Raw genomic sequence first — 13,512 nt, 5'->3', positions numbered from 1 at the left:
ATCTTATTCCCAGCCTTTTATGATTTGTTGTCTTAATACCCGCGGACTCGATGTAGCAGCTCTGAGTCGCGTAAAGAAGACTAGCTTTCGTCTTCAGGCGACAAGAAAAACTTGTTCGGCAACCTTTATCGGTTTCAATTAGGCGACGAGAAGTTTGCAAAGTAGAGGGGCTCAATCGAAAATGCATAAATCTGTCGGAGCACTGTATTTTATGTAGTGCAGCTGTTCTTGTACTTCCTGTAGTATGCAGGGAAAGCCATTCGACATTGAAATACTAAAGAACTGAAAATAAGGAACAATTCCCTGCGTTTTCCTCTTTTTTTTGTCCTCAATGCGGACCTAGTATTTTAAGACAAGAGTAATTCCATTTTAGGTAAAGCTTAGCTCATGTCAATCATCATTAACGGGGAAATCTACGGATTTGTTCATAGAGAACCTTGATTTTCATGTGCATATGACATCCAGAAATCACAGAAATCGCGACGCCCACCTCTCGATGAAGATCATTTAAGGTCATTCAACTTTCCGTACCTATTACATGTTGCCGCCTCGACTTTATACCCAAACGTTCAGTTGATTCGTTGCAATTTCTCGAAGAGGAAGACTGACTGTATTACAAAGGGGGAGGAGGCAATTTATGTGATCGTCGTGTTTTCGTCTTTTAGCGGTGCCAAGTTGAAAGAAGAAGGCTAATTTATGACGTTACTCGCTGTTGACTAAGAATAGCTCATTGTTACAATATATCCTTTAAAAAAGTAATCAAGTGTGAAAAAAGAGTCTGAACGAGAATAGTTAACTACGATAGACTTCCGCTCTTGTAAGGGGATCAGTTCTGTGACGTTTGCGAAGTAGCCTGTGAGGAAGCTGTCTTTACAGCTCTTCTGAGCAGGGGTGAAGGGAAGGAGAACAAGGATAACTTGACAGGATGTGTCACGCATGGACAAAGTTGTCAATCATTTGGCGTTTAGATAATTTGACAATAAGGGCGTATTCGCAGTCAAAAATGAAAAACTGACCAAAAATACTTTACAAGTGCAAAGAAAGTAATCAAGCAAGTAACATACAGGCTACTTTTCTCCCTTTCTCTTGCACTATTGATCACGTGTACAAGCCAGCTTAATATTATGAGGTCACGAGCCATATCAGTGCACTGATCTCTTATGTATGGAATGAGGGAAACCCCCTCTTGATTACTATTTTTGTAAATCAACATTTGATTTTACATTCAGTCGTTTTACAAGGCACGTAGGATTGTTTGTGCAGAAGTTTCGTCTTTTCAGAAACTCAGACTTCCCAATATTTCTCAACGACTTGCTGTGAACTATTCTACATAGGCTACCGAGTCATCGGAATCATGGGTTTCTGTCTGATCAGCTGAGGTGAAGGTCTGAGGTAGGCATTCGATACAAAATAGATGCATAATCTTTGTTGACGCATTTTGAATAGATATGCATTGTCTGTATCTTAGATCTGGTTTCTCGTGGGGAATAAAGTGTTCAAATTATGCCTAGTGATTAAAAATGCTGCTGTTGTATGTTTTTTTTTTTCTACAACGTTACTCATTGTTATGTATTTAATATCCAGAAATTGCGACACCGACCACTCGATATCACTCAAGTTCACTGAAGGTCATTGAACTTCCCGTATCAAACGTGCTTTCCGGCCTCAACTTTATACCCGAGTACTCAATTGCTTCTTAGTCCATTTATTTCTCAAAGGGCGACTGTGTGTTTTTCAAAGTAGAAAGAGGCAAGTTCGGTGATCTAAGTGTAAATATGTCGTGTGTTAGACTTATAGCGATGTTTAAGTGTAATTTGCCGATGACGCGTACGTGACTCGCTGGTGACTGAGAGTTGCCCATTGTCACGATATATCCTTAAAAGTAATCAGGTGAGAAAAAGAAAAAGTCTGAAAGAAAGCAGTTAACTTCGATAGACTTTCGCGGTTGTAGGGCATTCTGTGATATTCGCGAAGTAGCCTACGAGGAAGCTGTCTTATAGCTCCTCTGAGCGGGAAGGAAGGAAGGGTGCGTCACGGATTGACATAGCTGTCACTGTCAGTCGTCTGATGTTTAAATACTTTGAAAATAAGGGTGTCTACCTGATCAAGGTTGAAAAACTGACTAAAATTACCAAAAAACTACAAGGGAAGTAATCAAGCAACATACAGGCGGCTTTTCTACCTTTCTCTTACACTATTGATCACGTGTACTAGTGAGATTAATATTATGAGGTCACGAGCCAGATGTGCCAATTTTTCTTTGAAAGAGGGAAAAACCCCTATTTGATTATTTATAATTCAAATTTTTGTTTCGCTTTTAGTCGTTTTCAATACATGGTAACGTTAGTTGTGCAAAAAGTCTCGTCGATTCAGAAACTATTCTATTCTAGTGTTTCACATCGACCTGTGCATTAATTCATGAAAACGTTTCTCCATAGGCTATACCGACTTATCTCAATCGTATTTTTGTGTCAGTTTAGCCGAGGTGAAGAACTGAGGTAGGTGTTTGATACCTTATATATGTATAATCTCTGCTGACGCATTTTGAATCCATATGTATAGTGTATGTGTTTTATAACTGATTGCTCGCGGGGCACGAACGCTTGATGTTTAATCAGCTGATAATTAGAAACAATTCAACTTGCAAATGTCAAGAAACTGCTTAGCTCTCACATTTGAAAACCCGGTGAAACGTAAACGAAGCACTGCAGCGGAAGTACACACTGAAATCGGCGATTTTTGGTCGGACATTTGTGACTGAGTTAGTGTGACAAGTGTGTCAAACGTATTTCTTATAAGCGACTGTTTCTTAGAAAAACACATTATGTCTTCATATGACTGTGGAATGTAATATCCCCGATGTGCACTCATGTAGTTTTAATTTTTGACTTGTCATTGTGTGATGACTTGTGGCTTGTTGAGTGTATTTTATAGGGAGTAGGGAGAGTGGGAACCTTTTGCTTGTCGTTTGGAATACATGTTGCCTTTTTCTCTTTAATTTAAGCTCTTTTTCGCCAGATTGTTCTTTAACCGCGCGGCCATGGGCCGAGCGCGGTTCATGGTTTACCCGTGGTTTTTTTTTCGTCTTGTATGCGACCAGAGCCAAGCTTTCACTCCGCCAAATTTTGAGTCACGCAACCTGTGATGTTTACTCGCCAAAAGCTGTTGAAACATTAATAAATCTCATCTCCGATACTGACTTTCGCGCGAAAAAAATTAAAAACCCAGCGTTCGTCAAAAATTATATTTTTTCAGCAGAAATTTCGCTCGGAACATATACATATTTATATTCGTTGGAATCATCGATGAAATGACCTTTTCCGGATATTTTTTCCTTCGGGGTCAGCAAAAACCTCCGATTACAAAATCACGTCGAACCCACGCGTTGCAAAAAAATCTCTTCGAAACCCTGATTTCGAAGCGATATATCACTTAAGCGTTAATGGCTACCACACATTGGCAGACGGTAAATCTATTCCTTAACAATCCAGCTTTATCGTGTTAAAATTTCATAGAAATCGAACAAAACCAGAATTAATTAGAATTTTTTGTGACCTCACTCCCTAGACTTGACCTAACAAAGGAAGCCATGGTTGTCCATAGCAACCGAAAAACACGAACATAACAAAGCTGACGTTTCGGCCAAAAAACTCCAGAATTATCGGCTGAGAGCTTAAACTTGAATGGGAACATCTTTTTCGAACTTTTTTCAACTGATTTAGACGAAAGACTGGCCTCGGCGGACTACAAAAAAGACCAAGAGAAAAAACAGAACAAGACAGCAGAAAAAGCCGATAATATTAATTCATCGCGTGGCTTTCGGCACGAAAACGAAAATACAGCTTACTTCTGGATAAATTCAGTCTTAGAAGCCAGCAACTGGTCCTAAATTACTTTCTGTATCCTTACAAATGTCTTGACTTCTATCTCCGAAAGATTTGGCCGCAATTTTTGAGCAAATAAACATTTCGTCGACGGTGACCGCCATTACGTTGACTTGCATACTAAATTAGCTAACTTGACAAAATTCTCCCGTGGGGGGGATATGACGAAAAGAGCTGAAAGATGGCCTATAATTGGCTAATGATGAGATCATCCCACTGTCCAAATTTGGTGAGAATCGAAAGTAACGCCAATTTTCTGTCACGTTTTCAATCTGTGGTCACTGGAGTGACCAAAATCGATACATCGGTCGGGATAGAGTTTTATTATTAAATTATATGACTTGTGCGACTACTTTACTAGCCCTTTACTCGTGGAAAACACCAATTAAATTTAATCATGACTTTTAAGAAAGAAAGCTGTTGTTAATAGTGTTATTATCGTGTCATTTATATCGTTCATGCCCATACATATCCCGAAGAAAGTTCTACAAAGATTAAAGTGCCTATAACACCAAAACATTTTTTGCGCTTAATTAAATCTCTGTACGGAATTGAGAAAAATGTCGCAGAAATTTTTTAATTCGGTTCAAACCGCGATTTTTTATGATTTTTTAAAGATCGGAAAAATGGCACTTTTTCAAAACACGACCGAGTCACAGAGTCACTGAAAAGGGTCTGGGTATAGCGAAACTTGTGACGTCATTCCAGGCCATTGATCGCTTTCTTGTTTGGAACCGCGTTTGCTTCGCTTCGGAAGGTCAGAAATCTTGAAAATGCCAGATAAATGCGTTGTTTTCGGCTGTAATAATAAGCCAAGTAAGGCAGAAGGTATTTCGCTTCATCCCATACCTTTTGAAGGGGCTGATGAACCGCAGAAGCGAAAAAGAAGAAAGCAATGGGTTGACTTCGTAAAATCTAAGCGTGATCATTGGGAGCCCACGAAGTACTCGGCAGTGTGCTCAAAGCATTTCCGAGAAGAGGACTAGCATTCACTGATGTTTTGCAAACATTCAAGGCTGCATTTGCCACAATGACACCTAAGAAATAAAATACCAAACAAAATTTACAAAGAAGAACAGCTAAAATAATAGTAGAATATGCACCCGACAACCGTAAACTTGCAAATGGCGCGTCGCCACGCGTCGCTAGCAACGCAAAACAATGCCAACTAACCATTCTTTGATTTCCTCTGATCCACTTAATCGGTTTTGAAGCTTCTTCTCTAGTTCTTCCTCCGTTTTTCTTTCCTCGTCATATTGAGCCAGCCATTCCTCGTCTGCCATCGGCTCATTCGCATAGGCATCTGGTTCATCATCTGAGGTTTCGTGTTCGCTCGGGTTTGATGAACCCTCGACTTCTAAGTCGTACTCGACCTCGACCTCTGCGGCCTCAGAGTCCGAGCTAGAGTCATAGCTAGAATCGCTGGACGACATTATAAGTACGTTTGAATATTCAAACTTTTGTTGAGTCAAATAAAAGTTCTTTTGACGAAAAACTAACCCTCAGTACTCTATCCCACACACAAAACAACGTGAGAGTTTATACTGGAGCGACGCTGGCAATGGCCTGGAATGACGTCACTAGTCCCATTCTCCCGAATGCTCGGTCGTGCTCTTAACAGCGCCAACTTTAAAAATTCGTAAAAAATTCGGGTTTTAACCGAATTCAAAAATTTTTGCGACATTTTTCCCAATTCCATACAGAGATTTGATTAGGCGAAAAAAATGTTTTGGGGTTATAGGCACTTTAAGACCATTAGGTCATCGGAGATTTGTCAATGGCTACCACTGATGGTGCAATAATACAGTTTGTGTTGATCAAGTGATGTGATGTCTACAGTAAGAAAAGAATCATCAATGACTACTTTGGAATGTGCACTCCGTTCCGACGGTAGTGCTAAGCAAACAGTTAAATTTTAAAAGCGCGGTTATAAGATCTAACAGATCTTCTTGTTTCTTATAGAACGTTGATTCACGTGTATTACGGTCATACTCTCGCAGCGTCACGAGGCACTTCAATGTTTTTGTTGTTGTTGTTGTTGTTTTTTTTTTTTGTTAAGTAAGGGAGATCCCCACTGACGTCTGACCTATTGTTACTCTGATTGTGCAAATAAGCGCTCTCAAATTATTTCCTTTGTCCACGCTCGCGAGAATTGTGAAAAGTTGTTATCTTGGAATGGAAGAGTCCTCTGAGTCTGGCGGGCTGCTGTCAGGAGAGTTAAATTATACGGCATTGTTTGACTTCAAGCAAGTTCTAGATAATCGTATTCTTTAGAAGTGTTCAGAGAGACCACCAGAAACCAAAAAATGTAACCGAATGAACAAAAATACAATGAATTTCATGTATTTGCCTTTGCATTTTAGTCATGGCGGAAAGTCAAGTCAATTCTTGTGAAGCAAAACTGGATTTTGATGAACATGTTTTAGAAGGTGAGAAGACAAAAACTCCTAATGACTGAACAAGAAATGAAATATTTGACATCAGTTCGAGAGCTCGGCTGGTTAATTATCAAATATTGCAATGGAAACTACGTGGTTTTAAGATAGTTGTGGAACTTGAAGCCCGATGTTACTTTGTCGTGAACAAGGTCTACACTGTAGAGTCTGGAAATCTACCTGGGAAAGGAGAAAAAAAATAAATAAATAAATAAATAAATAAATAAATACAATAAAATTGGATAAAGATGTAATGATGTGATACAAGACAAACGAGAGATCCGATACCTTCTTTTTTTTTTTGTAGAGAACTATTTTGTTGTCTAAGTTTTTCAACGCTATTTGCTATTAACTGTAAATTAATTTTAATTCTGTTGTGGATTATTGTTGTTGGTTATGTAATAGAGTAGTTTTCAATTGAGTACCGTCAAACCAAAACGGTAATAACTCTAGCCAATAGCAAAGGACACATACAGACAATCTAGTGAACCAATCAAAACTTGAAACAAATACATGTAGCTGACGCAAAGCGCGGGAAAACGAGTGCATGCAATTGCAAATAAGGATTGGTTTTGGTTTCACTTCTGATTGGATGAAAAACTGGCGCGAGTGTTGTAAGCCAATCGTGTAGCGTAGTAATGCAAAACCAATTACTTTTCGACACTCATGTGAAAGCCGCTCTAAAGAGTTTTTGAAAAGAAAGTGAGGTTTCTTTTCCCGATGTATTGTCAGTCACAGCTCAAGACCCAGCTCCAGTCCCACATCCTTCTGAGGAAAAACTTGATTTTGATGATGATACTCTAAAAGGTGAGAAAATAACTGACAACTAGTTTATTATTTAATACAGTGTTAATTTTACACCAAATCGAACCTGTTCAGTTAGTTTTGGTGGCATTTTGAGCTATGGCTTACGAGCCCGGCCCAGAGGTCAGCGACTGGGTCTTCGGGGAAAACTCTGGGGTAAAAAAATAATATATTTTATATTTGACTGGCTATTGACAAGATCAAACAAGCCCGCCATATCGCCGAAACTGAAGCGTACCAAATAGGTACGATTAATTAATTACTCTATCCAAATTCGACTAAAAAGCTGACCCTATCATGCCAGTGACTTGATATCTTGTTTTGCTTTATTGAAAAAAAACAAAACAAAACAAAACAAAAACAAAAACAAAAACAAGAATAAATCAATAACCGCCCGGTTTGCATGTAAGGCTTCTCCAAGCTTTAAACAATAGTTTCATAAGCGTAACAAGACTGGGGTAGCCTAAAGGGCCTTTTGATAAAATAATTTTAGAATATTAATCAAGTAAAATATATGAAAGAACGTGTACCTGAACTGCGGAGAAAGATATGAAGACGCGATTGATCATCGCAGTTATAAACACAACTTAAGGAGTTGTGAAATTATATAATGGTGAAGATACGAGCCAAATTAAAGCCTGGAAATAACTGCTTCACCTTGAAGTTGTGTTTATAACTGCGACGATCAATCTTGCCTTCATATCTTTCCCCGCAGTTCAAATATATGTTCTTTCACATATTCCCTTGTATCTTCACCATCTACGGGTATATTACGAACTCACAGTGACCAGCTCCCAGTTGGCTTGATAGCTCATCTGATAGAACACTGCACCGCCGGCTATCGCGGAGGTCATCGGTTCGAATTCCGTTCTCGGGATCCGTTCCTATTGCAAGCCTGAATTTTTTCGGGCTTTATTTTCACAACTGCTTTTAAGCAGTTGTAAAAGTTAAAACTTGTGTTTACAAATGCGATGATCAATCATGTCTTCAGAGTGATATTAAGTTAAAAATGGTAACTACTGCATTGCAAAGTGAAAACTCACAAAGCAATTCTCACAAAAGAACTGAAAAAGTTTTAAATGCCATTTGATTCAGACGTGTTTTTCAGAGATAAGCGGCGATGAGGAGAAGGCAACTGCAATTTAGCCTAACTATAAATTGTGCTGATACATAATGTTAGCTGCCTATAGCCGTGTTTCTTTGCAAGCAAATAATCAACTTCTTAAAGGACCTCAGTCACGGTGTTTTGAGTTGTTTTGGCCACATACCAAATCTCCTTTAAATGGAAGGAAACCTGAAAATAATAGCTCAGTAGATAGAAAAACATCAAAGAGATAATAATGAACCATAGAGGAACAAGGATGGTCAAGGATGGCGAACCGTGACTGAGCTCCTTTAAGTAATTTATGAGTATGGGAAAAAAATTAATCATTCAATGCCGGCACTGTACAAAGTAAGTTACTAATTATATCAGCTTTGCTTTTTCAGCGATAGCAGAAGTCTATCAGGAAGAAGGTGACAAAGAATTCACAAAAAAAGAAGTTTGTAACGCGATATACTTCTACACGGAAGGAATTCAAGTGAACTGTAAGGATTTCCAGCTGAATGCCAAGCTGTACAGCAACAGAGCAACAGCTTATTACCGTCTTGGTAAGATATTGATCCCGTAATTCTTAAATTTATCCACTAATGAAAAGGAATTGTTGCTTTCTTCGTGTTCAGCCTTTCATTGATTATAACAGAAAATATCAATCAAACAGATGACATTGGGCTGGTAACTTTCCGGGGGAAAGTATCAGCCCACAGAAATAAACGAGTAATAAACATTCGTCTTACAATAACTGCAGAAATTCTTGCGCGCTCGTTGGCTAATTTGCATTGTCAATAACCGGACTATGCAATGAGCAAGAGCGGACAATTTGACAATTTGTTATTGTAAAAAACAAATTTACGTCAGTTTTTCATGCCTCTGTCCTGTTATTGATGGTGAATTTCGTCATAACATTATGAAAGTCGTCAGCTACTTTGACAATGTTATCACGAAATTCATGATCAATAACAAGACAGACGCATGAAAAACTGACGTCAATTTGTTAAGTAGACCTTTCCCGTGTCCTATTTCAGTGTGTACGAACAACAGCACCAGAGCGAAGTTGGAGTAGACATTTTGATACATATTTGCTGTATTCATTTCCACCCTGACCTAAACTCGGTACCATTATTTGTTGAAATGTGGGAAAGTTCTATTTTCTTCAATGTTCACCAACACAGTTTCCGGTATTTTCTAGAACCTACTTCTTCTTCTTCTGTGGATGTAATGTTTTTTCAATTCTATAAATCAGGGAATTTTCACCAGGCCCTGAATGATGCAACAGCTGCCGTCAAGTTGGAACCAACCTTGACTAAAGCCATAGAAACAGGTAAAATTCTTGACTCAGCTGATTTATAACATGAAGTCGAAAGCTATCGTATACGACTCTTTGAATGCAAATGACATTCAGTGTCTTTTTAATGATATTCCCTCGTATAAGCCTCCATTGTAAGCTATTTCCGGTCCAATACCAACTTACGAATATGGCTTTTTACAAGAATAAATCAGGTTTTGGATGTTCCCAACTGTGCATTGCAGGTAGTATTTTTTGACCTGATATTAAAAAATCTATTGTAGGAGCCAGTGCTTGTGAGCAGCTACAGTGTTATGAAGACGTCATATCGTGGTGTGAGAAGGGATTGGCAGTATCCTTCATAACATCACGTATATTTATGTTCTTATCAAGCTATGCAGGGATTCTAGTGAAAGTAGCTATGGGATAGCTAACTTACGAAAAGCTGTGCTCTCTCCCTCTGTTTTCCCTTACATGCCGCTAAAATCCCGCTAAGCATAATAGCAGGGCTTCAAGAAGCCTAACAGTTAGGGGTATGGTAGCTTCAGCATATTTACAAAAAGCGCAATGCTTTCACAGCAAATTTTGATAGCAAAAACCTAAGGAGGGCTTTTATCAAAGCCCTTCTCCGTTGTACAGTCGTGGGGGTATAAGTTGTTACCTCGCAAAAAAATGGGCAGAAACTCATTTCGAGAAATAATAGAGTTTGAAATTCATTTTTTATCAGTTTGCTCTGTTACTTGACAACCCATATAAAAACAAGTTACAGATTCAAATGTATAATTATACCAAAAGATGTCATGTTACTCTCTCTCCAATATTATTTATCTACACGCTAGTTAAATAAGATTGCCTTCTTCTAAAGATCAAAAAAGCCCCCGTTTTTCCGAAGGTTTCCCCTTTCGCTTCAACCAAGACGAAATTGCAACTTGAGTTTCCTGCGGTAAAAATGATGACTTTTCCATGATTTTCTCCCCGCTGACTGTACCCCTGAGGTCAAATCCCATTGCACTGCTACGCGCCGAATTCTCATACAAATTGCCTACAAAAAATAGCGTTTGATTCTTACAGTCAGAAAAATAAACTCACGCATTGAATTACTGGACCGTGAGAGCATTTTTCGCCGGTTAGTAGGTATGCTAGTTTACATTAATTTCCACCCTCCTTCGTTAATGACTAATTTTTAGTACATATATTGCATAGCAATACATAGATTAGTTTTTTCGCAACGATATATATGTTATTTACCCGCTGGGAAAATGCTGCCCTCGGCCTGCGGCCTCGGGCAGCATTTTCAAGCCCGAGGTCACAGTTTCTCGATCAGTATACGGATCTCCCAGCCCGCAAATAACTGGTTTATCCTTATAACTGTGTTAAATTGGTTTACGAGTGGGTCTGGTTACGCCACTGTGTCTCTTAATCGGCTAAGGTGCCGTCTACAAATCCATTCGTAAAAAATCTTCGCAACGACTAACTCAGATATTAGACGCAAAAGCATGTATAACAGATACATTTCTTACGATTTAATATTGACTGCATTTAGTTTACTACTTAAGTGTCATTGTCAGAGAAAACCGGGCAGGACCAAAAGATCGAGGCTTCATCTTTTCACAGTATAAAAGCTACCCAAATAGATTAATAACCATGACATTTGCCGGGGTAGGCGTTCGATTTTCTTCGAGATATCACCACATGAATTTGGCCCCTCAAGCGGTGTAGAATGGACAAAATTTTGGGCAACTTTAGGTGAGCCTAAAAGATTCTTCGCACAAATTCCAGAAACTTTTCAGCGAATTATTTTTCAAAAGTGCGGCAGTTTATTTCTACAGGAAAACATTTTTCTGAAAGTCTTTTACACGGTTATCAATATCCAGTTTAGTTACAATTGGTATCTACGGGCAAATCGGAGTAATTTGTCTCGCAAAGTCCAATAAAAAATATCAGAGAGAGATATTTCCCGCCAGATGTTTAGCGAAGAATATCATTTTATTGCGACCTTCTGCGATTGTCATTCATGATTTACTAAAAGATCTCCTTAAAATAGTTAGTTGAACTGCAGGATAGATTATTTAAGCTGGACAACGTTATTAATATGGGTAAACGTTTAAAACTCGCGAAATTCTTACCATTATTTAGGCTGAATTTTCCCGCGAAAATTAAAATTTTTAACGTCACCCTACATAGAAAAACAAAATGGATGGTCAGTTTGCTAGTCTTTTTTGTTGACGTGTAGAACACACTGCAAGTTAATAATGAGCGAAGCTTTATCCTAAATTTAATTTCGAGACTTCTGCAAACCCATTGTTTACGTCAATTTCTCTTTTTCGGAAGACGTGACGCGTAACAGACTCGGTCAGACGGCAGGAGTTCACAAAGTCGACCTTTCTTTAAGGTTTGTTTCTCCTTGGTTTTGAAAACATTTGCTGTTCTTTTGGATCAGAAAAATCAGTAAGCAGTGCAGGTGGCGGGTCAGTTTCTCTCCTCTATATAACTGATTTTATCAAATTTATTGATAGAACGAAGATAGGTAAAGATACGATTCTAGTATCAATGGACGTATCAAGCTTGTACCAAATATACCACAGAAAGAACTAGTATGCCAAACGTACGATAAGTTCCACAATTATAACACGCACTACCTAAGGGAAACGCTTGGCTTAATCCTAAAAGAAATCTCATTCCAGTTTAATGGAGAGGAGTACCTCCAAAAAAAACATGGAACCGTCATGACAACAAAAACGGCAGTGTCTTTTGCTAATATCCTCATGATGGAAATTTAAAAAATAATAATAATAATTAATTCTACAAAGTAACAGCAATCCAAGAGAATGGCAACGTTACATTGGTGACGTTTTCTCCCTTTAGGGCTACAGTAAAAAGCTAACAAATTCCACCCTACTAACGAGATTACTTTCCTTGATACAGTGGTATTTAAAGGAGAACGATGCACTAAAGAATCCATCTTGGACATCAAAACGTACTAAAAATCGACAGAAACCTTTCAATATACACACTTCACCTCATGCCACCCACCAGGCGAGGAGGTTGCTTAGAACTAACTCTTCAAACACAACATTTGAAGAGCACCTTGCAAAATTCAAACTACGCTCCGAGCACGAGGCTAATAGAAAAGTATTTGCTAGGGGTCAATTTTGCCTCAGGAGCATCGGTACTCAAACAAAAAGAAAAGAATCACAAGAGGATATTGTCTTTTGTTACTACATACCATCCTGCAGTGCAAAATCTCAAGCAAATAGTGAAGGAAAACTGGAATATCAGCCATTGCTAAATGCGATTTGCAAAATCCTCCTATCATGTCTGCAAATCCATTAAAGACACTCTCGTTAGAGCAAAAATGTAATTTGGAGGCAACGCGACCACAAAACCACATAGGGAGTCCGTGCCCGCCTGTCTCTCTTACTTCCTCTCACGTGGAATTCTCTCAAATACACCAACGATCAAAGAAGTAAACTCGACTGACATTGATTCATTTTTCAGTTAAAGTAGTAAGTCGAGATTCGATTCGTTACCGTGTCCTCTTAGAAAAAAATAATATAAATATAAGCCACGCAACGAATTTCTAAGTATATATTTCAATACTTTTTGATAGTATCTTCATTACAAAGTGACGTCATGTCCCTTAACCCTTAGCAGATTGACAACACTAGCAAGACATTATTAGATTTGCAAGCCAGATGTGTTGGTGATCGAATTAAATTACAAGAAGCAAAGAGCAATCCAGAAACGCACTCTGTGAACGGCAAGGTAAGAAATGCTCAGTAGAGGAAAATATATTCTCACCATTAAAGAGGAAATTAAATAATGTCGAACTTGATACATCGTGTTCAAAAAACGTCCTGTACAGAAGCGCGGCCTAAAAGATGTACTTCTATAACTCACTAGAAACACAGAGCTAGCACGAGCTGTTACATATAGCGTGATGACTCGAGCAAATGACGTTATGACTCGAGCAAAGAGAAGTTACATTCAGTTTAATAATTGAGA

General features: G+C 38.5%; 1 protein-coding gene across 4 annotated transcripts in view; it reads left to right on the top strand.

The window, feature by feature from the left end:
* Positions 1-629: 629 nt before the first annotated feature.
* The window catches only part of LOC145493903 (uncharacterized), a 26,801-nt gene continuing 13,918 nt past the window's right edge, over positions 630-13,512 (top strand). The window contains exons 1-8 of one of the 4 annotated variants that reach the window (XM_081473383.1): positions 630-1,392; positions 1,585-2,498; positions 6,248-6,313; positions 7,052-7,126; positions 8,612-8,773; positions 9,466-9,543; positions 9,792-9,859; positions 13,162-13,272. In XM_081473383.1, coding sequence (XP_081329509.1) covers positions 6,250-6,313; positions 7,052-7,126; positions 8,612-8,773; positions 9,466-9,543; positions 9,792-9,859; positions 13,162-13,272 — 558 coding nt within the window. In that variant the 5' untranslated portion in view covers positions 630-1,392; positions 1,585-2,498; positions 6,248-6,249. Of the gene's footprint in view, positions 2,499-6,247; positions 6,314-7,051; positions 7,127-8,611; positions 8,774-9,465; positions 9,544-9,791; positions 9,860-13,161; positions 13,273-13,512 lie in introns of all 4 variants that reach the window. The other 3 variants (XM_081473381.1, XM_081473382.1, XM_081473380.1) reach the window with 3 other exon arrangements.

Source organism: Orbicella franksi, chromosome 7 (assembly GCF_964199315.1).
Source record: "Orbicella franksi chromosome 7, jaOrbFran1.1, whole genome shotgun sequence".
Taxonomy (NCBI): domain Eukaryota; kingdom Metazoa; phylum Cnidaria; class Anthozoa; order Scleractinia; family Merulinidae; genus Orbicella; species Orbicella franksi.
This window is presented reverse-complemented; position numbering and strand designations above follow the sequence as displayed.